General features: G+C 48.3%; 1 protein-coding gene across 2 annotated transcripts; it reads left to right on the top strand.

Moving 5' to 3' along the window:
* The first annotated feature begins 745 nt into the window (after nt 1-745).
* GPR20 (G protein-coupled receptor 20) lies at nt 746-27,130 on the top strand. Of its 2 annotated transcripts, none has more exons than XM_049819799.1 (2): nt 746-817; nt 26,016-27,130. In XM_049819799.1, exon 2 carries the CDS (start codon nt 26,037-26,039, stop codon nt 27,096-27,098), a length of 1,062 nt encoding a protein of 353 aa, XP_049675756.1. In that variant the 5' UTR covers nt 746-817; nt 26,016-26,036; the 3' UTR covers nt 27,099-27,130. The 2 variants fall into 2 exon arrangements, with proteins under 2 accessions (XP_049675756.1, XP_049675764.1); XM_049819807.1 differs by lacking the exon at nt 746-817 and adding an exon at nt 14,081-14,118.
* The last annotated feature ends 389 nt before the right edge of the window (nt 27,131-27,519 follow it).

The following is a 27,519-nucleotide window of genomic DNA, read 5'->3' as shown; positions in this document are numbered from 1 at the left end:
AGGGTCTAGGGAGAGGCAAATTATTCATGAATCCAAATGCTGGATGCTGTGAACTGTAAGCCTGTAAAAGGCTGATCTATATGCATAGATAGGCATATTCAGGTACACACTTATCTACACCTGCATGGCCCGTGGAGCCCGTGTCTTTAAGGCCAACCTTTGAGATGGTAAAAGCAACTCAAATTGGCATCTCCCTATTCCCTTGGAGACAGACTCTGGCTCTGGCCTGGGCACAGAGGCAGCACAACTGGGCAGCTGTGTCCATGCGGCATCGTGTAGGGGCAATAGACCTCCCTTGGTCCCTCAACATGCCCTCTCCCGTTGAACCGGCACCCAGGTACAAACAGCCGCCAAAGGTGGGGGAAGGCAAGGGCTCGTGCTCCCCATCAGGGTGCTGGTGCAAGTGGGAAAGCAGCTCTCTGTGCCGATGTGAGGGTCAGGCCTCCAGCGTACCCATATCCAGGTGATGATCTATGCCCAGGGTCAATGTGGACTCCACAAGCACCCTTTTTTTCAGCATTAGCCACTAAAACCTCCCACCGCTGGCTGCCCACGTCACAAAAACTCATCTCCAGCTCATCCTCACTCCTCTCCCTTTCCGACCCCTCCCCTCCACCCCGAAGACATCCTTTTACCAAAACGAGCTGCGGAGGCTAGAAAAGGCACTGACGTCAATGTAAAAGTAAACCAAAGAGGTCTGGTTCCTGTATCATCACTGCGCCGGGCTGAGCGCTGGGGAGCGAGCGCACGGTCGCTCAGTCGAGGAATCTGGGAGCAAGCTCAGGGATCAGCAGCTGAGCTTTCTCATTCAGGCTGTGTAAGTACTGGCTGCGGCATGCTTCGGGCTTGGAGCGAGGGGGGAGAGGGAGGGAGATTCACCAGCTGCAGGTCAGGAAGGCAGCGTGCTCCAGTCCCAGCTGAGCTAAGAGTTTGGAGACACGCGGATGGGGATGGGAGTCCTCGCAAGCCAGGTCGAGAGCGAAGCACGTGGGCTTGGATGCGGTTCGGCTCCACGTGGGTGGGAAGAGCGCTGGAGAGGAAAGTCTCCTACACCAGGTGCTGCAGGGGTAGCGGAGGGTCAGGGAGTTTAGGGCTGGTGCAAACGCCTCGTCGAGGGAAATGTGGGGTTTTCTAGATGCTGAACTGCTCCATTTGCATGCCAAAGTGCATTTGTGCTGGTCCATTATCTCAGTGACGTGCATGTGAGGACACACAAATGTCTATACATAAAAAGCAGGCTCTAAACAGAGCCGTCTGAGGGATTCCGCATGAAAACTTGAGTATTGCTGGTATACCTCCATATACTGACTACCTCTGTCAAGTCGAGCTACATATACATATACGCATCCTGCAAGTGTCCCTGTATAAAGATGCAGAGCTAGACACAAGGCTTTTAGACTTAGGCCATGAAAAAGTGGTCTGAGAGGGCTCAAAATGAACTTTATAATACAGAGTTAGGAAGCAGAAAACTTTCCCCAGGGAAACGGTATGGAAATGTCCTTACTTTGGGTGCTGTGTGGATGGGGGAAGCGGCTGGGCCAGAGCTGGGATGGCTGAGAGGGATGAATGGCCCCACAAGGTCCATTGGCAAGTCGCTGCCAACTGAGATGTGTCTGGCCACAGTACATCATCTAGAGAGCATCTCCTGTCATTTACACAAACTATACTCGGTGGCAGTGTGATGAATTGGCAATGCGGCTCTTCGGACTCATTTCAGCTGTGTTTTGGTAACATGAGGCGCCTTCTCTTCAAACATTTCTCACATGCCAGGGCCAATTTGTCTTCTTCAGCAAAAAGCCAGTCCTTTTCCTGAAATGGCAGCTCCTTCAGCAAAGCTAAAACTCCCCCATTCAGAAATAAAAGAGAGCAGGCATACAAGTTTAATCCCTATTACGTGTGCGTGGCAATCCCAATTGAAAACCACCGGGGCAAATGCCTCTGTCACCCATGATTAGATGCAATGCTGCATCTCAGCTCACTCTGTAAATCCCTTCCTGAGCAGGGAAAAGCTGGGCAGCCACAGAAAAAAGGAGGCAGAAATGCCCATCACCTCCGTGTTATAGCATCTACCAGCACAAGTGAGGGCAGAAGCCTGCCTTTGGTGGAAGCCTCTTTACTAAGAAACTTTTCTATCTCATTTGTGCATAGAAATCTCTGCCAACCCACAATTAGAAGGAAAATCTCCTTCTTCGCCCCTCCTTTCTTAAAAGGACACATGGCAACTTAACAATGCATCTGAGCAGCTACTTTATTAATCAATCGATTTCAGCACGTTTTGTTTCACTCTGCTCGAGCCTCCTTCTCCATATCCCCAGTGCGTTGAGATAAAACACAGACAGGGATCCATTTCTTCCCTCCCCACAGAATGTAAAGGTGCCAAAAGCACCCTACAAGTCTTCCTTCCCCTGTTTTGAAGAAGGAGGCAAAGGCCAAGGAAGGAATTGTACATGAAACATCTCTCACAGCACGTTCTCCCGGAGGCAGGGCAAGCAGAATGGGGGAGGCTGCTGAACAGAGCAATAAATCCCACCACGCGCACGTACAACACCACTGCATCTCTGCTCCCCCTTACGTGTATCATGCCCTGGGGATGACGTGGTTCCCATAGGGATGTGGACCGTTCTGCCCCTATTTCCCCTTTCAGGGGGGAAGACCAAACCCGGCACTCCAGCTTCTCAGAAGGGCTGTGGGATTTTGGCTGGCTGCATTTTAAAAGGCTGGAGACACTTAAACACGGGTGTTTAGCAGGCAGGTGCTCAGCACATTCAAGGAAACCTCACCCTTTAAGGAGATGTGAGTCCTGACATCTAAAAACGGAGACATCCAAATTCCTGAGCCCTTTTTAAAGTGGGAGCCAAAAATCCCGCGTGGGAGTAACACTCTAACAAAAACACAAAGCGCACATTGTTTGGACTTTCCTTTACACCATGGACTGTTATAGCAGGTTTCTATAAATGCCAAGTTGCTAGGTTTAGGGGGAGGTGAGACAATATATTACCTAAATGTGCACGTTAGCGAACCTCCTGTGAGATCTAAGGTAAAATCTACAGCCCACTCTGAGGAATGTCTGTTGCTTCTTAGCAAGCCCATCTGTAAATATTGTAAAGACCCTGCCACCCCTTCTTGCTCTCTCTTTTACCTCTCCTCCAGTTTTTATACTTGCATTTTAATTTGTAGCTTTTAGCTGTAGATTTTGCTCCCACACAAAACAACTGATTATGGATAGCTGAGCAAATCCTATCGACAACTTAGCAGAGAAACAAGTACCATCCAGCAAGTCCTAGAGAGGCATGGCAAAGTCCAGCTAAGCATGACAAAGTCCAGAGACAGAAGTAGTCGTGCTGAGGTGAAGGGTGAATTGGGGGAATAGAAAAGTGAGGCCCGGGGCCAGAGAAAAATGGATCAGTAAAGCTGTGGGGGTCAGATGGGACTAGGCTTAGCTGGCTGCGACACCCAAATAAATGATGTCACCCATCAGGATGACACTAACCAGGGATGCTGCTGTTCAATCTCAGTGTGATATTTACTGGGATCGATACGCCATTAGTGTGTAGACACAGAGGAACTGAATTCTTTATTACCTCTTATGCATAAGCCATAAAAGATGTGCATCTCATCTATCACAGCCTGAAAAGCACCACTACAGCCATTATCACACAACAGAAAGGATGACTGCTTCCACATTGGTGCAAAAAGATTTACTGTCAAACGTCCCCTCCTCTTCAGGGCTCTGGCCACCTTCTCTACAAATACTTGCCAAAAAGATGGGAAATGGGAAATGTCCCTAAGGCTAACAAATGTGGGGTATGGGTCCTGGTGTGGTGGTCCAGTAGACAGCTCCCCATCTTTGCATGCACTGAGGTTGTCAGCCCTTTCTATGGGACACATGGAGAGATGGATTTGGGTCCCTTTGGAGAGCTACCCCATAGTGAAGCTATCACAAGTAGGCTTTGGCCTTATGTATGAGGTTGAGGATGCTGTGGAGGTTTGCTGAAATTCTGTTTCATCCAGAACTCCAAACAGCTGCAAAGACCAACATTAGAGTAGCTCGTTCACCACAGGTAGGCATTAGCAAGGTGAAATAGCACTGAGCTCTGAGCACGGGGACCCACACAGAGACCACGGCAGGCATTCATAACCCACGAGGGTCCTCTCAGAGTGACAAACCCAGGATGCAGTGAAGTGGGTACCTGGGAACAGAGCAGCGGAGGACATGGAGGCAGGCTCAGCAGGGCAACCAGCTTCTTGTATGACGTGAAGGGGATTTCTAGCATTCATGCGTGGACAGGAGATTGCTGGTGGATGGCTTGCGTGGCAGAGTGGTGGGCAGAGATCTCCACTGCACAAAGTCACTTTTGTGCAACCAGCCTCTGCACTCAGTGGGGTGTATGAGCACCATCTTGCTGGTCTGCCCGCTTTCCAGGAGCTGGCTAACAGGCAGTGTGAACCGAACACGTGGAGCATGCCTTCCCCTGTAATCAGCACAGCCTGATTTGTCATTACCCATCGCAGCAGGGAGGCCAATGCATTAGTAGCCTTATTAGCAGGACATTTAGCCAGGTGCAATTTCACCATCATCCTGAGGATCCTTTTCTGGCAGGACGGAGAGAGAAAGGTGGGTTGTCATGCCGGGTTTCACTTGCTTGGCATTCACAGATTTGCAGTTCCCCAGCAGCCAGACTGACTCCTTTTGCCTTGGTTGAATATGCCAAGCAATACATCTCTGAGAAAAATCCAGGCTGCCAAGCCACGTTATGCTGTCTCCAGCTACCAATTATGCGGATAAATTGATTGTCATTAGAGTGATGAAGTAGCTCAACAAATAAACTTTCAGGAACAAGGCAGCCCATTTTTCACACACCAGCCTCAAGGCTTCCTGCTGCTTTGATCAAACGCACAGGAAATTTTCTCCGGGTTGCGGTGGTGTTAGAGACGCAGACTCGTGAAGGCCAGAGCAAGCCAGTGAGGGACAGAGATTTATAATACACCAATAACTCCATGTTTGTACACTGTTGTGCAAGGCAGGTTAAGCAGATTCTTTCTGAAGGGGTCCAGGGCCGAGTTGCGCAGCAGAGTTGCACAAGGCAGGGTTGCACAAGGTACAGCCCAGGGAAACATGTTGCCCCCAAGTTACCCCTTCTCCCACCACCCACAAAGGGGTTTGGCAATGTTGGGAGTAGTGAATATGCATTTCCCACCTGTGTCTCAGCAACGCAGGTTCAGGTCAGCAGCACAAAGAGAGATGGTCGTCACACCCCACTGTTGCGTGAAGCCGCCATAAAGTTCGCTCTGACGGGCAGCCACCTCGGAGGATACCCAGGACTGAAACAGCAAGGGGCAGACATCAGGAATCAGAGTCACTGGTGGGAGAGGGAAAGAAAAGCAAGTCGTGATGCCTCTGGCCCCTGCCTAGATTAGATCTGTCCCATACCAGGGCTGTTCATCTCCCCCTCACAGCAGTATTAAGTTCACCCGGAGAATCAGAGCTACTAAGACACTAGCAGTAATAAATCCCAATGGTATGATTCCTCGTGAGCAGCTTACCTAGGCAAGTGCATGATTATTTTAAACGCACTGATTTATTAATACACTCAGGATGGCTCAAGCCACTAGTTCTTGCCCAAGGGAGTTCAAGCAGTGGAGCTCAGCATCTTGACTCACAGTATTGGGACTGATATATGACTAGCTGTGATCAGATGGCATATCTAAAAATACAGAGCCTGCGGTTTATTTTTCTTGGAAAATGGAAAGACACCCAAAGAAGCAGAGCCCAGTTTAGCAACCACAGCAGGCTGGATTTTTGCTTTAAAGAAGCCAGGAGAATTTGCCCAAAAGAAGGTGCCACTTAGGTTGTGTTACAGCCATGGGATTAACCTGCAGCTCTGGCACCATGGGGGGATATTCCAGCTGCCCCAGCTGCTGCTGTGGCTTTAACCCTGTATTACAGAGGGCAGGGATGTGCAATGTCTTCTAGGGCAGATGTGCAATCGGCATCCCTGCCCTAGAAGATACAAGCAATAGGATTCCTCTTACCCAAAGGAAGTGTCTACACAGGGACCACCACTAACTGGGCTGGTCATTTAGTACACATTTGTATTAATGAACTAAGCCCTGTGAGATGAACCAGACTTCCACCATTCCCAGGGAAGCTGCTTGATAACTGGTGGTGACAATCTGTTCCTGTCTATAACCTCTTCCCAATCAGAGAAAATATTCCTCAGGGTTTTTTAATTGGCTCATTTCCACCTGACTCGGGTTTGCAGCAGGTCCCCTTTGCCCCATGTGCGAGAAGAAAGGGCTTGCAATCCTATAGCAAAACCCACCAACACCACAAACAGTGCCTGCTGGCTTCTGCTGCTCACTGATCTGTCTTCAAGAGAAAACTGATTATTCTGGCACTGCAATTTCCAGTAAGAAACCCCTATAAATCACATGTATGATTCCCTCCTTCCCTTCCTGGAAACTTCCCGGGGCAAGTCTGCACCTTGTGCTTAGAGGAGTTGTTTCAACAATAGGAAAACTGAGGCACCTCCCCAGAAAGTGGCTTTTTGTCCCTGATGAGGCCCCTCACACAGAGCTCATCGTGGGAGCAGGGACTGCCTGCAGGGACAGGAGCTGTAATTCCAAACAGCTGAAAACACAAAGGAAAGCACCCCCTCCAAAATAACAGGCAAAAAAGTCAGCAAATGTACCAGCCTCTTCCAGAGGCACCAATTTTAGGAATCACTTTTAACCAGGCAGCAGGGCGGTTGTGTAGTTTTTTTCTCCCAAAATGGGGCCCTTTCTTTTCTTCCTGCTCCTATACGGTTTTTCATCACTGTGGCATTTCCTACTATAATCCATCAGATTTATGCTGCCCTGTTCCAGATCAGAGCATCGCTGAGCTCTGTGCACGTCTAACAAAAGACAGCCCTGCCCTGAGCCATTCGCAATCTCTACAAACCAGGCGAACAAAGGCAACGGGAGAGAAGGATTAGCATGTTTGCAGAGAGAGAGCAGGAAGGGGATGCCTTTCTCTAAAGCCATTTGAGAAGCGTGGGTCGAAAGACCAGATTTTCGGAGTTGCAGGCATCCTTCCTCCTGGGCTAGGCTGCTTGTATGGCAAAGGACACCAGCCATTGAACAGATGGCCCTGGAAGCACCCCGCTGCCCCTTACCAGGTTTGTGCTTGTTGCTAAATCACAGCAGGTGAAGATACCAGACTGCTCCCCTAAGGTCCTCACCACTTCTTTGCCATGTGTTTGCGAATCCCCCTTCTGTCTTACGCAGCCTCGCAGGGCACAGTGCATCTTGCGTTACAAGGTTTTCTGGCTCAGCCCTGTCACGCTGTGCTTCCCACCTCCCCAAATGTAAGAGCAGAGCGCTGAGAGCTGCCTGGGGGCTCTCTTGACCACCCTCGAGCCACATCCCAGCACAGACACACCAAGCGTCCTGCCAATTCCTGCTTTGCAGCCCTTGAGCCAGAGCTGGGCAAGACCTGCTCCACCCAGCTCTGACCTCCCTGGGGCACATGTGCCCAAGAAATGCCAAAGCCCTGGCTGCCTGCGTAGCTTTCCCCTCCAAGCACCAGTGTCCCTACGTGCCCAGCGACAAACAAATCCGGCAGGAAATATTTTTCTGGGAATGGGGAGAGCTCTGCGGTGAGGTTGTGACGCTGGACGCTGTGTTCTTGGCAATTAGCTCCTGAAAATTTGAAAAAATATCAGGAAAAGAACAAGATGTGGCTGCTGGCCAGAGCTGGTTTGGGGGGCCAGAGAGGTCAGAGGAGGACCCTGCAAGGGATCCCAATACGAGTTGGATCACAAGGGGCAGCCGACACACAACATGCCTTGTTGGGTGGTCAAAGAGTCTCTGTGGCTCATTTTGTTGGTGCCTTGACTGAGGAACCTTGTCAGGAACCTCACTGTTGTGAGAGCTGTGGTGAACTAGGCAGACTGGGATGGAGGGAAGGATCCTGACTCACCCCCACAGAGTACATTTATACCAGGACAGGGCACACCCCTTGTCATGCAAGAACTGTAGAAAGGCAGGATCAACGTACTCCAAACCAGTCACCAGGGAGAGACCTCAGGGTCACCCAGAGGAGCAGCTTGCTCTTCGTGCACTGCAGACGTCTTCATTTTTCTTTCAGCTCAGCAGGTCCGTCAGCAAAAATGCCATGGCCTGTGGAGAAAAATGGAGGGGGAGGCAATGGTCAGAAAAGTCAGTTCCCAAATATGCGGCAGGCAGGCGGGCAGGCAGGAAACTGGCTCCTACACACTTTCTCCCCCATGCCTGACTCACCCAACAGGATCCATGACCATCATTTGCGAACCACTTGTCTTTCCCTGTTCCTCATCAAACAGACAAATCACGGCTGGATCCCATCAGCAGAGGCCCCCGTATGGCAACTGTCTGATCTCCCTCCTTGCATAAACACGCAGATTGGGAGCCTGTTCAGAGGCAGGGCCACATGCTAGCAGTGCCCTCTGCCCTTTGCAGTTTTCTGAGGACGGTGAGCGACAGCCCAGCGGGCGCTGGGAAGCACCTGTGATCTCGAGCAGTTGGCAAGGAACGCCAACTGCTCTCTGCTGAGCTTCTTATGTCAGGTAGGTGCAGCTGCCTCTGGACCCTGCTGAGATGCCATTACAGAGGCAGCTGGACCATCTTTTAGGGCTCACCACAGCCTCTGTTGCCCACGCTGAGAGTCAGGCAATCAGCCCTGGACGTGTTGAACAAGACCAGGGGCAGTGGTCCAAGCCCTCCTTCTCCAGACAGAGCCACCTCATGTTTCTTTGCCTCTTTGGTGTTTCTGCCCCAGCACTGTAGGAGAGGGACACAGATTCTGTCTAGGGGTCAGTGCAGAGGGCTCTGATCTTTCCCTACAGCCCCTCCAGCTACCACCTTAGGCATAGCCATCATGAATGTTTCAGGGTTCAGATCCCAAAGGAGTCTCTGATCTCCCAGACATCCCAGCATGGCATGCCTGGATCACCACGAGAACAGCAGAGAATGACCTCTCTATAGCCCAGCACCTAAAGCCCCTTCCTACGCTGGTGACAGAGCAGGACTGAGTGAAGGACAAGGAGCAACCCCCAGCCCTGATCCCCTGTGAACTCCCTTTTCCCTGCGGACCCTGTTGTGGCCACCAAAGCCTCTCTCTCTGCCACGGGGTTGCTGCACCCACCTAAATTCAGGCATCCCTGCAGGAGCCAATTTTGACTCGGCTTGAGTAAATGGAGTTCTGCAGGGTCAAATCCAGCCTTCCTGTCCAGAAGGCCTCCTACCCTTATGTCTCAGTGGCAAGGACATTGACACCCACAGCATGAGCAGGACCCAAGCTGGATGTAGGATAAGGAGTCAGGGGTTTTCCCTGGCCCTTCTCAGCTCCACCAAATCAGAATAGCTACAAGTTGTTCCCACCAAATATCAGCTTCTCTCCCCTCTCCTCACTGTTGGCAGGGGGCTGTAAAAGCTAGGGCAGGTGATTTCATCCATCAGGCAGCACCTGCCAGATCCCTGCTCTGCTCCATTACGGTCTGCAGCAGGGCTGGGACAGAAGCCAGTGTTTTGTTCCTCGCCCTTTGACAACATTCCCACACTGCTGTCCAAAGCTTTCCTTCCAGGGGAAGGCAACGTATGTCCCACACATTAATGAAAAGGAAGTGTGATGGGATTGAAGCACAAGCCCCTCTGCAAGGAGGAAAATTCCTACACAATTTGGGGAGAGTCTCAGTGTCCACAGATTTCCCCCTAAACCAAATGCCATGTGGTGCTTTCCTGGCACTTACCCTCTGTAAAAGGTGACTCCTGGAAGCGTGTCCAGCACAGCAACTTCTCCACCCTTGGTCCATCTGTGAGAACCAACCCAGTTCTCTGGGTCAATTCTGCATCTGATCCACAGCATCCCACAATAGCCCTGTAGATAATCAAGAATTTAGGACACATGGGCAGTGCACATCATAGAGACATACATGAGTGTTTTCCAGCACTTGTTAAAGCCTGGGGATCTTCCAGGGCAGATTTTTCTAGAAGGAAGAGTAGCCGGGGAGGGCAAAATGCATGTAGACTCTCCTCCGTGCCATTAATTTTATCTGCCATGGCAAAGGGTTTACTCACATGGCAGGGAGCAGAGCCCATCTACTGTTGCCTCTTCATCAACCCTGCAGCTACATCAGCTGGGCAACCTCCCCTGCAAGCACTCTCCTGATGGCAGGCTTGTGTTTGTGTGTGTTGTGACTGTGGGCATTACTTGCTCCATTTCTCCTTCTGGTTCTCCTGCTTCCTGGTGCAGGAGCAAGACAGTGGAAAAATGTCTCAGGAACATGTGTGTTGGAGGGAAAATGGGAGAATGTTCAATGGAGGTGTTCTATGGGTATGTGAGTTCACTTTCTCTGAAGCTGATGATAAAAAGAGGTTTCCCAGACAGCTCAGTGAAGATCCCACCCTTCTGTGTTCTCCATGTAGTGAGGATCCCACTCTTCGGTGTCCTCCACACAGTCATGGTAAAGGCTCCTCAATTTTCTGAGCTCTGATTCCATCAGGTCTGGGTCCAAGACCTTCTTGGGTAGAAGCTCTCCTTCGCCACTGAAGATAATTCATTTGTGAGGAGCTGTTCAGTATAACAGAGCCTAAATTCGATTTCCTAAAAAAAAAGCAGGCATGTTCAGACACCGGACTCTGGTTTAGGTCCTTACAGAGTTCACGAAGAGAGACATCTTGAAAGCTGATCCAGCCATGTGCCTTGAGCCCATCTCAGCAGTGCAATAGTTTGTTGTGCTGTGCCCAATCTCAATTTCTTCCCCTGCAGCAGGGGATAGAAGGACACTCAATTCCCCTTTTTAGAGCCACGGAAATGATCAGAAAGATGGAACACCTCTCCTATGAGGAAAGGTTGAGAGAGTTGGGGTTGTTTAGCCTGGAGAAGAGAAGGCTCTGGGGAGACCTTATTGCAGCCTTTCAGTACTGAAAGGGGGCTTATAAGAAAGATGAGAACAGACTTTTTAATAGGGCCTGTAGCAATAGGACAAGGCATAATGGTTTTAAACTAAAAGAAGGTAGATTCAGACTAGCTATAAGGAAGACATTTTTTTATGATGAGGGTGGTGAAACACTGGGAGAGGTTTCCCAGACAGGTGGTAGATGCCCCATCCCTAGAAACATTCAAGGTCAGGTTGGACGGAGCTCTGAGCAACCTGATCTAGTTGAAGGTGGCCCTGCTCACGGTGGGGGGCATGGACTAGATGACCTTTAAAGATCCCTTCCAACCCAAACTATTCTATGGTTCTGACAAAAACTGAGAAGACATCTCCTCAGGGTGGTGTGTGGTATCACAATTCTGACAACCTCCTTTAGAGCTGTCTGGCATCCTGCTTTGCTGCTCTGTGCCACAGAAGACTTTTAAATGGAGCCCTGTCCCATCCCTATTTTACATGGCTCAGTTAAGGGATTGCTAGGAATTATTATGGGACACTAGCACCCATCCCTTCCATAACTATTATTCCTTCACCTATGTGCTAATTTCGGCTGAGTCAACACCTTCTTCCACCTACAATCTCAAGATATTCACTGCAAGATTTAATACTGTTGCCTATTCAGCGAACAAGCTTGAAAATTTTCCACTAACTAACGCTTCACTTTTTTTCCTTCCTTTCCCCCTCCCTCTGGGAGGGTGATAAATGACTGAAAATCAAGAGATGATAGAAGCTCTTCATTCATCAGCTACGGTTGCAACTCCTCTTGAAGTCGAGTGTGGGAACCACGTCTGGGACAAAGCATGGCCCTGAGCCCAGATGTGCCTTCTCCACCTTAACAGCAGCATCTGCTTCCCAATATGGCATGCTCTGCACTATCTCAGGCACAACTTGAAACTTTGCAGCTGTTGCCACTCCAAGTCTAGCTCTAAATCCAGCAAGGAGGGAGAGGCCGGGAAAGTGGGGGAGTGCAGGGCACTCATTATCCTGTGCATGGGGATGGGAACAAACTTCTCATGCATCACACAAAAGTACAAAACCAAGCTAGTCCTTGCACAGGAAGGGCCAGGAGGTCCCTGAGCAGGTGAACAGAGCATAGGTACCAATATCTGATCCAGAAAAGTCTCCTCTTTCTTTCTGTCTTGCATTTGTAACTCCATAGAGCTATTCTCTAAGTACAAAAGTTTTGTTGACAAGCTGAGAGAAACTCAAGCATCTGCACCATAGACAGTAAGAATGACAGGGTCCGAGTTCATGTACCCTGCCCAACATTGGACTGTAGGGTGGTTTCTTCTCTTTTTCTTCTTCCCCCTGTCCAAATCCCAAGATGTAAGGAAGTAAAGGCAAGATCATTAGCCAGACAGGACTCATGGAGGCCTTCCAATCACACTTGTTTCCAAGTCATAAGGAAGTGAAAAGCAGATGAGAGCCCAGGCACGTGCCTGAGCTGGAGGTCACTTGTGAAAGGCTGGATGCCTGGGTCGGGGGCACATAAAGTCAAGGAGGATGTTCCTGAAATTGGGGGAAGAAACTGCCCCTCGATGTGAGAAAACTCAAAATAGAAAATCAATAAAATAACCAGACAAAAAAGATCAGCTCAGTCTTCCTGGGAAAGGTCCAAGAGTGAAAAACTAATTCCAGAAAATGAGGTCAACCTTCTCTAATAACCATAGCTACTGTTTGTGCTCCAGTGAGACATGCATGTGTGGAGTTTACCTCTCCTCTATTTATGGATTTGGCCTCTTGACCTGGAATTCAATGCCTCTCAGTTGATCCTGTCGTGTTGTGACGGGCCATATTCTGCATGTTTATTGCATTGGCACCAGTGTTGTCTTTTTCTAAAGGGTGAGGGAAAAGAGCAGTCCAGGGCTGACACTAAAATCCAGCATCCATCCTCCCTGTCCTTCTAAACAACTAAATTTGATGCAACTCCCTACTTTATTTTTTTCTATCCTTTTTCCCAGAAGGGACCTCTAAAGCTTCTGTAAACCCTCCTGGAGAGAACATCTGTGCAAGCCCCACAAAAGATGGGGGGGTTGGTACCCAATTTAGAGCAGGAGGTATCCCATCATGAGGTGGGACTTCAGAGGATTTTGGAGATTTGGGTCCTTACAGCACTGGCCAGCAGAGACATCTTGAAAGCTGATCTGTCCATGTGCTTTGAACCCATCTCAGGAATTGGATAGATCGTTATGCTTTGTCCAATCTCAGTCTCTTATGCAGCCAAGGGTGAATGGTTTACTTAAATCCCCGCTCTCAGAGGGACCTTATACCCACAATGACTCTACCACCAGTAGGGAAGGGCTGTGTGAGGATGGAGGAACATGTTGGGGGGGTCCTCAGTGGAATCTCAGACCCTCTACTTCTACCTTCAGCTTATCTACACTCAGCCACTTCAGCCCAGTCCTTGAACACATTTTATTAACCCCTCTCCCAAATGACTGCAGCCAGAGCATCACCGAAGTGTGCAGGGTCACCCTTTGTCTTCCCGTGCCAGGTTTTTTCTCAGGGTCTGGACAGCTGGATTGGTTTAAAGCATGTCACAGGCTTAGTGGCATTTGGTCCAGCACCTTCCTGCAACTGCCAGGAATGCTTCTGTCTAATCCCAGTTCATATCAGGAAGATGAAAAGAGAGGTATTTTCCTCTCGTGTCACACAGTGGTGGCTCAGTGGCATTGTGGTGGCCTTACGCTGGTGAATTCTCAGCAAGGAGATTTTGTTCCCACAGAGACACAGGAAGATTGACCTGGGGAGGGGACAAGAGGGGGGCAGCAGCATCAGTTTTAGTTTACTAGAGATGTTCAGGCATTAGCACCGTGAGGAAGGCTGGAGCCCTCTTTAGCGTTTCCAGCACTTCATAAATTTCAGAGAAATTTAGGGCAAGGAGCCAGATGTTTGGGGAGAAATTCTGAACACTAAAGACAAGTGGAAATTTTTTTTTTGGTAGTGTGTATTTTTTCCCATTAGTTGCAAGGCTATATTTAGAAGAGGGGGGGCGGGGGGAGAGAGAGAGAGAGAGATTAGGCATTTCTTCATATTCTGTAGTCACTCCAGTTGTTCTGCTTGTAAGAACAGATGTCTCTTTCCTGGGGTGATAGCACTCAGGTCCACAAGGAAATTTTCTTACCGGCAGCTCCTCTAACGTAGAAGAGAGATCGGGCCAGAGGTAAGTCAGTGCATCGTGGAGGAATATACTACAGGGAGCATTGCAGTGAATGCTTTGGGATATTGGTCAGAGAGAAAGGGGGGGCATGGGATCAAAGAGTTGACAGCGGTGGGCCAGGAGGGAATTGCTGGAGACCAGACCCCAAGTCCCGAGTGAAAAGCATGGCTATTGCGGCAGGGAGCCCTGGCAGGGATGGTGGCAGAGAGGGTCGTGCGTCGAACACGTGGATGAGCAGCTCGCAAAGCCCCTGGCTCTGCCCGTATGGCAGGTGTAAAAGTTCGTCAGGAGGTGTCCGACCTGGAAAGCCAGGCTGTGCTGGCAGCTGTGAATGACTGCAAGGGGATTGTCCCACTGTGAGCTTCTCTGTTTTGGGGGTTTGGAGCACTGCTATGATATTTGGTTGTTTCCCAAGGAGATGAGGAGCGTGAAGGTACTGGCTTTCCCCCATTGAAAAGTACTATGCCAGCTCTTGTGAGGAGTGGGGTGATGTCTTGTTTGTATCTGCGTATTCCCAGGCATAATGAAATTTGGGGGAAATGCATTCAGGCAGGTTTTGGAAGCCAGGAGAGGAGACAGTGCACTGCCTGGCACGGGGTCAGCTGCGACTGGGGATGTTTTACCTCTGTTTGGCCATGCAGCAGGGTGCGAGCTCAGCTCTAGGAAAGATGCTGTTTTCTTTCTCTGAATCCACTTGCTGGGTCAGTCTAAGGAGAAACAGATCCCTTCCAAGGTCCTTAACCAGGCTGCTTCAGAAATGCGCCCTGCTTTCATAGCAACACACTCACTAACAGCTCAAAGTTCTTCCAGATTAACCTGGAAAATCCAAAACTTGCAAATCCCTGAAAGCACTGTGAGCACAGTGCCTAGCAAAGGAAACCACAGAAATCAGTCTCCCAAAGGGTTAAGATCTGGTTATCCATCCTAGGATGCCTCAAAAAAAGTCTGCTCCCTGACCAGGTCTCCCATCTTGCTGCCTTCCCTGGGCCAAGCCCAGGCATGGCTCCGTGCCTCAGTTTCTCCCTGCAGCCAAGAGAACAGCACAATTTGAAGTGAGTGCTGGGCTGCAGAGCTGCATCCATAATGGGCTGGTCTGCTGCTCATGGCGCACCTCACCCCTCTCCCCACTACATCACCCCTTCATACCTTCTTGCATTTGTGTCACCTCCATTCCCTGTGCTCCCTGGGGTATGAGCATTGTTTCTTCTGTCCTGCATCCCTGGGCCATGCAGGACTGCAGGTATTCCTCAACAGCAAACCTCTGTTGCTGCTCTTCCCTCACCGTCCTTCTCAGGCTTTTTGCCAAGGGACAGAGCAAGCAGGCAGCTGAAGGCAGAAAGATGGAAAAGTGCTCAAAGATTGCAATTAAAAGTTTCCTTTTCAAAAGCAAGCAGCAATGCACAGGCCAGATGTCGCTCAGTTTAATCTTCTGCAACGTTTTTTGCACTTGCCTGTGAAGTTCCTGTATGTGCCTATATGGTAATTTTCACTGCAGGGTTCTCCTTGTACACAGCCATGATAGCTGTTATTCCAAACTGACATTTCTAGCGCTTTGTCCCAGGCACCCTTGAAATGCTAGATTGATTACTGTAATCCCAATAAAATCAAACGCATTTCTCTTGTACTGTTACAACCTCCCAAGAAGAGAGGCACAAATACGTCTCTTCTGGCTGGACCTATAAAACTCCAAATCCACATGTTTCTTTCCAGATCTAGCTTTAAAAAAAAATTTAAACCTTCTTGGAAAAAAAATTTCCCCAAAAAATATGTTCTTTCCCATCACATTACACTGGTCCACAAAGGACAGAGAGAGATACACGCAGGAAGTCATGCTCTGATTTCTCTTTAAGTATCAGAGCTAGAAATACACAGCACCTACTGCAGAGATGTCACTCCATGCTCCCTTGTGACAGATGGCACTTGGTACTAGCCCTGACAGGCTATGACATATCGGTCTTTTAAATGCTAACAGTATGATTTATAGAGCATTCACCAAGACACTTAATATTTCTGTCACTCCAAGGCCAAGATCTGGTAATGCAGAAAAGAGGGGCATGAAAAATGCAATGGTATCAATAAAGCATTGTAGATGTCTAAACGTTTCAGGAGGGACTTTTCTACACAGTGTGGTATAAACAAGCAAGTGGAGGTGTAAACCCTTTATTAGCACTTTAAGGTGACCAGTACTAGCAAGCCTCATTAGACATGTGCTGAAGGACCTCTGGGTGCACATTTGCAGGTCTGGAGAGGCAATGTATGTATAATCCCACTTATTTGCTTGCTTGTACATGTACATCTGTTTTCCTTCTTCCAAAGGCTGAGGCATTACTGTTGCAAATGGGCATAGAGAAGGTATAAGCTCATAAGAAATCTGCCAACACATGAATTTCCTGCTCTGTGTATCTTTGGGAGCTTTAGTCCATATTTGCCATGCATGCTCAGGACAGGGCTGGGGGAGGACCATGCAGATCTTCCCAAGTTTTAAATAGATTGTCTCTGGGCTGTCCAGGACTGGTGATCCGCCACCCGGTATCAAGCAGCAGGTTCAAGCCTAGATGCAGAGAGTGAGCATCTGGGCCAAAACGAGTGGCCTTCCTGCCATCTGGGTCACTTTGCTCCATGAAGAAGAGGAATGCAGTTTGGAAAGTTGTGCTCTCCCTCTTCAAACTGGCAGTGATCCCTCATGGCCTAGGATGATCTGTTGGACTAAATCATTGCTTGGACACCCACAGGCTATTGATTGTCCCAAACTGAACAAGGCATCTGGGTCCCTTACTCCCAGAGGACCTGATTTTGGCCTTAGGCTTGCTGGGCGGCACGGGGTCCGCCCATGTGCACACACAGCATTGAAAACACAGCATGGTGGCTGGAGGTCAGACCACAACTCACAGCAATACCCATTGCCCATCCACAACAGGGCCTTAGACATGAAGGACCACATGTAGGCTAACTGGGCATATCAGGCTAGAGGCAAATGGCTCAATAGCACATCAGCAACATCAGCCCAACAACCAACATTGCATTAGCTTCCACACATCCTTAGTCTGTGATTGCTTACATGACTTGAAGAACAGCCCCTGGCTATGCCTGGGACTGGACATACAAGTTTTTCCTCTGGCCATATGGGAAATCTGATTCTCATGGGCAACTTCAGAGATGCAAAGTCAGTAGGGAGGGTGGGGGGATGGAGGGTTAATCCCTCTTGCTGTTGTACAAAGTAGATTCACACCTTTCTCCTTTCAGACAAAGGCTGTAATTCAGCACATGACCATTCAAACCACTGGACAAAGTAGGATTTGCTGGCCATCACACTCTTCATTACACATAGGCAAGCATACCATGGCTAACTAGTGCAGACACCAGGCAATTAGCTATCATCTGTCCCCAGTCAGGCTGGTTCTGTGAGAACCAGTTATCCTCAGGGTACTCTGCCCCCTGAGCTGGAAGGCAAGGACGGAGAGCAGAATATGCCTCCCATAATCCAGGAGAAAATATTTAGTAACCAGCTACACCGTCTGGACACTCACAAGTCTATGGGACCAGATGGGATCCATCCAAGAGTACTGAGGGAGCTCACAGAGGAGCTTGCCAAGCCACTCTCCATCATTTATCAGCAATCCGGGTCAACAGGGTTGGTCCCAGACGACTGGAGGCTTGCCAATGGGACGCTCATTTGCAAGAAAGGTCGGAGGGAGGATCCAGGGAACTACAGGCCTATCAGCCTGACCTCGGTACCGGGGAAGATTATGCAGCAGTTCATCTTGAGTGTGCTCACATGGCATGTGCAGGGCAACCAGGGGATCAGGCCGAGCCAGCATGGCTGGCAGGTCCTTCTTGACCAACCTGATCTCCTTCTATGACCAGGTGACCCACCTAGTGGATGAGGGGAAGGTTGTGGATGTTGTCTATCTGGACTTCAGCAAGGCCTTTGATGCTGTCTCTCATGGCATACTCCTTGAGAAGCTGATGACTCCTCATGGCTTAGACAAGCGCACTCTTCGCTGGGTAAAAAACTGGATGGATGGATGAGCCCAGAGGGTTGTCGTGAATGGAGTTAAATCCCGTTGGCAGCGGGTCAAAAGTGGTGTTCCCCAGGGCTCAGTATTAGGGCCAGTTCTGTTTAATATCTTTATCAAGGATCTGGATGAGGGGATCGAGTGCACCCTCAGTGAGTTTGCGGCTGACACCAAGTTGGGTGGGAGTGTTGATCTGCTTGAGGGTAGGGAGGCTCTACAGAGAGATCTGGACAGGCTGGATTGATGGGCCAAGGCCAACTGTATGAGATTCAACAAGGCCGAGTGCTGGGTCCTGCACAGCAACCCCATGCAACGCTACAGGCTTGGAGTGGCTGGAAAGCTGCCTGGTGGAAAAAGATCTGGGGATGCTGTTTGACAACCGGCTGAATATGAGCCAGCAGTGTGCCCAGGTGGCCAAGAAGGCCAACGGCATCCTGGCCTGTATCAGAAATAGCGTGGCCAGCAGGAGCAGGGAGGTGATTGTTCCCCTGTACTCAGCACTGGTGAGGCCGCACCTCGAATACTATGTTCAGTTTTGGGTCCCTCACTACAGGAAAGACACTGAGATGCTGGAGCGTGTCCAGAGAAGGTCAGCCAAGTTGGTGAGGGACCTGGAGCACAAGTCTTATAAGGAGCAGCTGAGAGAACTGGGGTCATTTAGACTGGAGAAGAAGAGGCTGGGGGGAGACCTTATCGGTCTCTACAACTACCTGAAAGGAGGGTGTAGTGAGGTGGGTGCTGGTCTCTTCTGTCAGGTAGCTGGAGATAGGATGAGAGGAAATGGCCTCAAGTTGCAGCAGGGGAGGTTTAGATTGGATATTAGGAAAAATTTCTTTACTGAGATGGTTGTCAGGCATCGGAACAGGCTGCCCAGGGCAGTGGCTGAGTCACCATCCCTGAAGGTATTCAAAAAGCGTGTAGACAAAGCACTTCAGGACATGGTTTAGTGTGCATGGTCGATGGTTGGACTCAATGATCTTAAAAGTCTTTTCCAACCTAAATGATTCTATGATTCTGCCATGAGGAAGATATGATTTGGTGTAAATTTGAAATTATTTCACTTCAGGAAAACAATGAGAGGCAGTCAATGCTCTCTCTTTGCAAAGAACCATCCAGCCCTGTTTGCAGTGTTTCAATGCCAAAGCAATTGTGAATTTGCAGGGAATAAGTCCTAAATGAAAAGATGCGTGGTGGAGAGTGCTGCAAACTCCTTGCAGGTTCATATTAAAGGAAAAAAGGATCACTCTCAGTGCCTATTTGTGTGTTCGTCAGCTCTGAGTCCCTCTCTCCTTTTAAACATTTTTCAATCTGTTGACTAATTTCAAACAAAATTTGGCAGAAGGGAAAGATCACCTCAATTTTCAGGAAATTAGGCAGCAAAGAGAAGAGAAAGTCAAACAAGTATCGGACCCAAGGGAAGAACTGGAACGTGAGTGCTCATTAAGGCAGCCAAGTGTCCACATGGGAAAAAGTAATAATAAGCATCTCAATCTGGGCAAAGCATTCATCCAGCGAGCCACTGCAAGTCATGAAAACATAAGAAAGCAGGTGACATTTAATCTGACAGTCACAGAACTATGTGTTTTGTGTCTCCAAAGCACCTTTTATTTCCACGGCATTGGAGGGGAAGGAATAATCCAACTCCAGACTGGGTTTTGCTATTTCCAACTGCAATTCCCCAGCAGTTGGGTGTTTCACACACTCTTTCCAGACACTCTCAGACCTGAGGCTTCTAGGAGACATCAATGCCCAGGAATCAAGTGAGAGCAAAGATCTGATGCCCACAAATATGGGATCTTCCCTGCCCTGGAAATAGCCCCATTTCTGCTTCAGGGTAGGATATTTTTCCCCTGGACATTAGCTCCCTTCTCACAGCCTGAGGACTAGATGGGCACCAGGTTTTCACTTTCAGCAGCTGGATTCATTCCCTTTCTCTCTCTTTCTCCCTCAGCTCCCACTGTCAGCAAACCCACCCTCCCCAGGCTGAGCATGAAGCACACAGAACAAGCTCTATCACGTATAGGGCAAGGTCCTCGACATGCACAAAAACACCATATTTGGCCAGTTTGAGCCAGAGTTGAGTGAGAGCTTGCCAGAAGGAGAATCATACAATTTAAACTGAAAGAGAGTGAGTTTAACCCTTCATTTATAAATATGATGATAAATCACCCAGGGAACTTTAAACACGGAAAGGCTGCAAAACTAAACACAAGCTGCTGCCATCCCAGACAGGAGGGATGATAGAAGAGCCAGGTTGCCATATTAGATGTTCTTTATTCAGGACAGGGAGATGAGAAAAGCTGAAGCTGTTTATACTAAATAACAAGCGTTCATGCTTGTTAATGTCCTTTTCATCTTTCCAATCCCAGTGCATGGCTCTCTTGTTCTCTGTCTCTGGGTCTGCACGCAGAGATCCTATCTGCACACACCAATAAATAACCCTTTTGGAGAGCAGTTAGGACAAAGCTCAGTTGCCTGACCTGCCTTTTCTTTAGTATCCCATTACTTGAATTGCTGAGCCAGATCCAGAAGTCCCCTGGGTCAAGGATGTGGAGAGTGAAGCTTAAGGCTGACACCAAGAAAAAAGTTGGGTGGAACAAAATCCAGAATGGTCAAGGATATCCTCCTGGGGCAGACGTAGCACTGAGCTGCACATGCTAAATGAACAAGTGTGATACCAAGCAGCGAGGGAAGACGCTGCAGGACTTGGTTTCAGCACAGCTACCATCTGTTTCCTATTTGGCCCAAGAATGATGGAATTGGTCGTGTCACACAACAAGGAGAAAGTATTTCAGAGCAAGTCTCCCTCTCCCAGTGCTGAGCAGGGACCTTTATCAGAACAAGGGAAACCAGGTCAACTTCCAGTCTCTGTCCCTCCCCTTATCCCATTTCTACCCAGATGCCTGCTGTACTTTTAAGGAAATGCTACCCACAGTCTTACAGCCAGACAGACAAAATCCAGCCTGAGAGGTATAATATAACAGCATAGGCCAACTGGCGCGGTCAGACAGCACTCAGAAGGATGTGTGTTTACCCATCTTGGGCTTTGCAGACTGGCAGCTCCAAGAAACAGGGATTGCATGGAAATCTGGGGGGCTGAGAGCTAAATTAGGCCTGAAGAAGGCTGAGCTCCAAACTCTTTGAAGATTTTAGGAAGGGGGTTAGCACAAGAGTTATTTACTCTGTAAGCAAAGGTAATTGTGGTTCTTGTAGCTCTGCATGAGCTCATGCCAGAGCTGCAAGCAATAAATAGTATGAAAAATAGCAAAATAAAGGTTTGCAGAGGCTGCAAAGATTCTCATGTATTTAGCCATGACCCCCACTGGCTGCTATATGCCACCACTCCATGGTGATGGGTAGCTGAACTGACTCACTTTGACACCTGCATGACGATTTCTGATGGCACAGAGAGAGAGACCTGGTTGCTGTAATTTTTTGACGGGGGGGGGGAATTGAAAATCATTGGAAATCTTTGGAAATGTTTGTTTTTCCTCAGACGCGAGGTCACGCTGCCATTCTGTGCCTTGTTCAGCCTGCTGCAAAATGGGGAAATGTACCTTTGTAAAGTGCTGGGAGACTCACAATGGAAAAATACTTAGTAGCTGTTAACCAGGGGTTTGGTCCAGCTCCATCTCATTAAAAGCACTTTGAGGAATGCTGTTGCTTTGCCAGTCCAGCTCTCCATCCCCTCTGCTTGTGAGCCATGGGATGAGAACAGTCCCACAAAGAAAGGAAAAGGACATTCACCCAAACATCCATCAGTAACGATTTGATTAGAGGAAGACTTTTCCCACTGCAGCCCAAAAGGCAGCTTTTCCACAGCCTGTCAGTGAGGAAATCTTCAGAATTAATTGAATTTGTTGGGACTTCTTTCATGTAGTGGCTTGGATTTTGAGTTCAGACAGGGCAGCAATGGACTGGGAAAAGACTCTAATTCAGCTCTTCTTTTGCATATTCTACTGGGCAAACAAAATGTTACCTGTTGGTTTTTAGCAGTTTATAATATCTGGAGTTTATTTCACTGCACATGGGCCTCAGTGGAAGAGGTGACTACGTAAGCCAGCACACTGTATATGCTGATGATTTTAATTTCTGTTTATGGACAGTACTCATAGTGGATCCTTTTCTATTAGTCTGTAAAGTGCCCTACATACCTCAATAGCATTGTGAGGATGAGGAACACTTGAATGCATTTTGAGTTACTGATTTCACTGAGGCAGGAAAGGAAAAATGTAAGATAAATATCAGATGTTTGTGATAAAGGATCTGAGACTGAAGAAAAATCTCCCAGAGGAGGCAAGCTACTAACAAGATGTAAAATCAGAACAAACAGCCAGTGCCTTAGAATTAGAGTAAGACAATGCGTATGCAACTCAATACACTCCCAGGGATGGGATGGGTGATTTTGTCTTCTCCCCTTGCTCAACTATCTGTATGAACATAGATATACAAGCTCATTCTACACTCGAGGGGCAACAAAGTCTTTATTCCTGCAGTGGTGCCGTGGCTTCCGCAGTGCTCCTCTTGACAGCATCTGCAAAGAGAAATCTGGAAGCAGACCCTGGCATCTGCTCATTTCAGTTTGTTTTTGTAATTAAGGAGTGAAATAAACAAACAGAAGATCAGATGGTGAGAATATTAGAAAATCATTAGAAAATGGGCCAGTGTTCTGCATCCTCCCCATGCATCTTTCTCAGGTGCCAGGCTTTGCAACTCCACTACCTTCAGCCAGATTTGGGTCCAGTTTTTCCTGTTATTCACTGACAGCGTGCTTGGCACAAAATGTAAAGAGACAAGACTCTCCCCCAGGAGTCTGCAAGCTCAATCAGACCCAGACAAAATAACGTGAACATGTGTGCTACTTTGGCTGCCACCAGAGTTCAGAGCAGGGTGAGGTAATCTGGACATTCCTGAAACACAAGATGTTCCAATGTCCGGTTGCTGCTGGAGACGGCCTAAGTGTAAAAGTGGACAGAAATTAGGATTGCTCCTCTTTGCCCAGCAGTTCTTCGGGACATTTCAGTTGTTCTGTCCCCGGTCTTCAGGATTTCAGTCCTGCAGCATAATCTGGCACTGGCTTTGATCTCAGGAGGGCTTTATGGTTGAGCACCAGCCATTCCAATGGACAATTCAACTACTTAGGCTTGAGTGGCTACCTAAACAAAACAAATTGCCATTTGATTATAAATATCCTTCCAAGTTCAAGGATATTAAAAACCAGCTTTTTCTTTAACAGCACTTCCATAGACTATATGAGAGGTAAGAAGAAACTAGAGCAATCACCAGACTGCAGGCCAACAGACCTAAGCTCCATCATGATGGCAAAGTCACTTCTCCAAGAATTTCCAGAGGGAACTTCACATCTACTCTTCTAAATTCTCGGTCCTAATTTCTGCTTTTGTTCAACAAATGTCCTGCTTCATGCTCACCTGGCTTGAATGAACTATACAGAATAACCATGACTAGGCCGTAGCATACCATGAGGACTCTTGATCTTGAATGTCGATGATTTACCAAACATATTTCATTCCCAGACCTCTCCAAAGTAAGAAGGGGCAGGAAGGAACCCACGCTTTGATCACTTGGTCCTCCACAGAAGCCTGCCTGGCCATAGCCTGTGATCCCATTCACCAGTACAGGCTGGGGACTGCTCTACTGAAAACGGCATGGGTGTTACGGTGGACCTTAGACTGAAAATGAACCAGCAAGCAGTGTGCACTCACTGCAGACAAGGCAAAGTACATACTGTTCTACATTAGGAGGTTTGTGTCAGCAGATGGAGGGGAGTCATTACCTCCATCAATTCATCATTGGTGAGGTGTCCAGTTTGGGACCATGCTGTTCAGGGGAATGTTGAAGGGCATGAGAGGGTCTAGCAGAGGCTTTACCAGGATGGGAGGAATGCACCAGTACAGCCTGAGGCTAAGCAGCTGGAAAGTGTCTTTGCAGAGGACTTCGGGGTCCTGGTGGACACCAACTTGCACATAAGCCAGCAATGCACCCTTGTGAGAAAGAAGGCAAACAGCCTCCTCGGTTGCATTAGGAGGTGCATTGCCAACAGGCCAAAGGAGCCTTCCTCTTTCCCCTCTGCTCAGCACTGGTGAGACACATCAGGAGTGCCGCATCCAGCAAATGCAAAGAGACTTGGGAATCTCTTCTAAATCTCAGTTCCCCAGCTCTTTATCCCAGAGAGCTGGAAGCCTGACTACTTTTGTCAGGAGATGTGTTGGAGTTCAAGAGCTTGAGAGTTACAGCTAGCAGGGATTTGTAGTTCATTAGCCCAATAAGCAAGGTTTTGATGGCTGGGCAGGATAAGGCTTTGGCACTTGTCAGGCAGGCCCAGAGCTGCTGCGATGCCCTCTGGACCCAGCTAGGACTGTCCCTGCAAAACATTTGCTTTTGGCCAGCAGGAACTCTCCTGAGGATCCACTTTTCACTGGAAGGCTTCTGACCTAGGTAGCTTCCTCCTCCTCTTTGTACATGGCCACGAATGTCTTGAAGCATCTCACAGCAAATGGGACACCTTCGGTCTATTCCAAGCCCCACAAGCAGCAAAAAGGATTAGTGCAGGCAGAAAGCCAGCTGCAGAGGATGGGGCATGCTTGGGGGAGCTGGATATCCAGATTCCTTTAGCAATTCAAGCCTTCCTCATTGAGACATGCAGCCTAGGCATACTGCGGTTTCTGTGAGCGCTAGAAGATGTGTTTGCAGCTCCTTGTCTCCTAGCTCTTCCGCACTTGGCTCTTTGGTAGCAGGGATTTCAAACCCTCATAACTCAAGTCTTTCAGCATCATTCTCTGCTGATTCAAGCTGATTTTTTTAACCTCAAAGTCCTGCTCAGCCACTTTGAAATATTCCAGACATTTTTCAACCATTTATTTTTATTGAAACCAGCCAAGTCTCTGTATATATTGGGCTTTTTTTTTATCTTTTTAATATACAAATCAGTTTAAAATAGTGTATAAGTCAGGAATGATTTGCAAATTAAACTGTCAAACCCTGGCAGGAGTAGCAGCTGACGCCCTTGGTTTGAAATCTCCCGGCTGCTGTTGCTGTGAGCGCAGATCTCTGGAAGATGCCACACAACCTGCTTGTGCTTTCCTGGAAAATTCAGCCATCCTTTGATTTCACAAAAGTCTTACAGTTCCTAAAAATGCTGCTGCATGTATCTTTCTAAAGGGATCACCTAGCCCAGGGAAGGAATGTGATATTTTAGGAGTCAGATACTGGGGCTATGGTTGTGCCAATAGGTCAGGCAAATCTCTTCTGCCAGCACTATCCTGCTCCCGTGGCAGGGCAGGAAGACCCCCCAGCTGGGAAGAAGCTGCTCCAGTGGAGGAAGGACTCAAAAGAATAAGTACCATATTCAGGAAACAAGACTTTGTAGGCCTGACCCTCCCTCTCACAGCAGAAAATGGCCTGTGCCCTCCATGAGCACCAAGGCACCCTGCTTGGGCTCAGCAACCCCATCTATTTCTCTGGGCCATTTGCCAAACGGCTGGCTCAAACATTACCATGTGTAGGTCCCCCAACTTCCCCTTCTCCTTTGCTCCCCTTGGCATAGTTCACATCTCTGTTCTTGCTCAGGCCTTAAAACCACTTTTGCACAGGGCAGAGGAAGAGAAACGTGAAGTGGGGATTGTGTGTCTTCTCCAAAACACACATCTCGAACCGCTGGAAGACACTAATTATAAACCCAGGTATTTTCCTAGCGATTATTGGTAATCCCATATTGGCAGATGAGATGCTTAAGAGAGTACAGCAATATATATAAGTACTGAGGATGTACAAATACATTGGTTAAAATGTTCTTAGGTGACAAAATTTTGAGCCCTAAGGAATGCTGACATATCCATCAATATACCTCTGTTTCTTTTCTTCCAGATCGCTGGGAAGTCAGTGACCATGCCGACCTCCTCCACCCAGCTGCCAGCCCTTGACCCTATCAACTCCACCCAGCAACCCAACTCCAGCATCTACTTGTTCTCCAAGTTCATCCACCCTGACAAAGAACTGTACACAGAATTTTACAGCCTGTGGATTGCCCTGATGGTAGTCAATGCCATCATTTTCCTGGTGGGTGTTGTGCTAAACAGCTTGGCGCTGTACGTCTTCTGCTTCCGTACCAAGACAAAAACCACCTCTGTTATTTACACCATCAACCTGATTGTTACTGATCTCTTGGTGGGCTTTTCCTTGCCTGTCCGGATCATCATGTTCTACAGTGCAGGGGACTGCCTGAATTGTTCCTTGGTTCATATCTTTGGCTACTTTGTCAACATGTACTGCAGCATCCTCTTCTTGACATGCATCTGCGTTGACCGTTATCTGGCAATCGTACAGGTGGAGGCCTCACGTAAATGGAGGAACCCCACCTGTGCCAAGGGGATCTGCGTCTTCATTTGGATCTTTGCCACTGTGGTGACTTTCTCCATTCTGACCATGGCAATACAGTTTGCTGCATGCTGTCTCTCAAAGATTCTGGTCCTGATGGTCTGTGAGTACTTCTTCCCCCTCATCATAATCATCTTCTTCACCACCAGGATTATGTGTGCTCTGTCCAAGCCCAGCCTCATGCACCAGAGTCGGGAGAGGAGAATGAGGGCTGTGCAACTCCTCATCACTGTCCTCATCATCTTCATGATCTGCTTCACTCCTTTTCACGTGCGACAGGTAGCAATCTCCGTCAACCCAGACATGCCCCATGATGTCAGCCTCCTCGTCTACCATGTGACAGTGACTCTGAGTAGCCTCAACAGCTGCATGGACCCCATTGTCTACTGCTTTGTCACCAATAACTTCCAGTCAACCATGAAAAACATCTTCAGGAAAACCGAGCCAGAGCAAACCAATGTGGACATCCTGGGTATGAACAAGAACTCCAAGGGCTCCAATGCAATCACTGCCTTCTCAAACACAATAGGGAGCCCTGTGAGCTTGCCATCACCAAGCAGTGTCCAGATATAACCCACATCTGATGGCACACACTGCAGTAAGCCAGTGTAATGATGCTGGAATATTGCTAGGATGCACAGTACTATTGTCTTTGACCTCTTTGGTTTTTAGGCTGATGTTCAGAATGACAGTGGTGGAATTTATTCCTCAAGAACATTGTGGTCCGTTTGGAAAATGGAACTTGCAGTGCTGTTAGTACCAATCCTTAAGCGAGTCTATTAATTACCGCTCTCAACAGGAAAGTTTTCTTTGTATTTTAATACAGACATTTTACTAGCAACAAATTCTTTACTGTGGTTTTCTTTTTGTGTTTGACACTGCAATGTGACCCTCCTAGGATGACTTAGAAAGCAGGAAATCTCTGTTTTCTATGAAAGCCTTTGGGCCTTGGGCATGCACTTAAGAGTAAAGGATAAGAAGGATGTTTCCAGAG

Source organism: Accipiter gentilis, chromosome 2 (genome assembly GCF_929443795.1).
Source record: "Accipiter gentilis chromosome 2, bAccGen1.1, whole genome shotgun sequence".
NCBI lineage: Eukaryota > Metazoa > Chordata > Aves > Accipitriformes > Accipitridae > Astur > Astur gentilis.
Note: the sequence above shows the minus strand (reverse complement) of the source record. Positions and strands in the feature narration are given on the sequence as shown.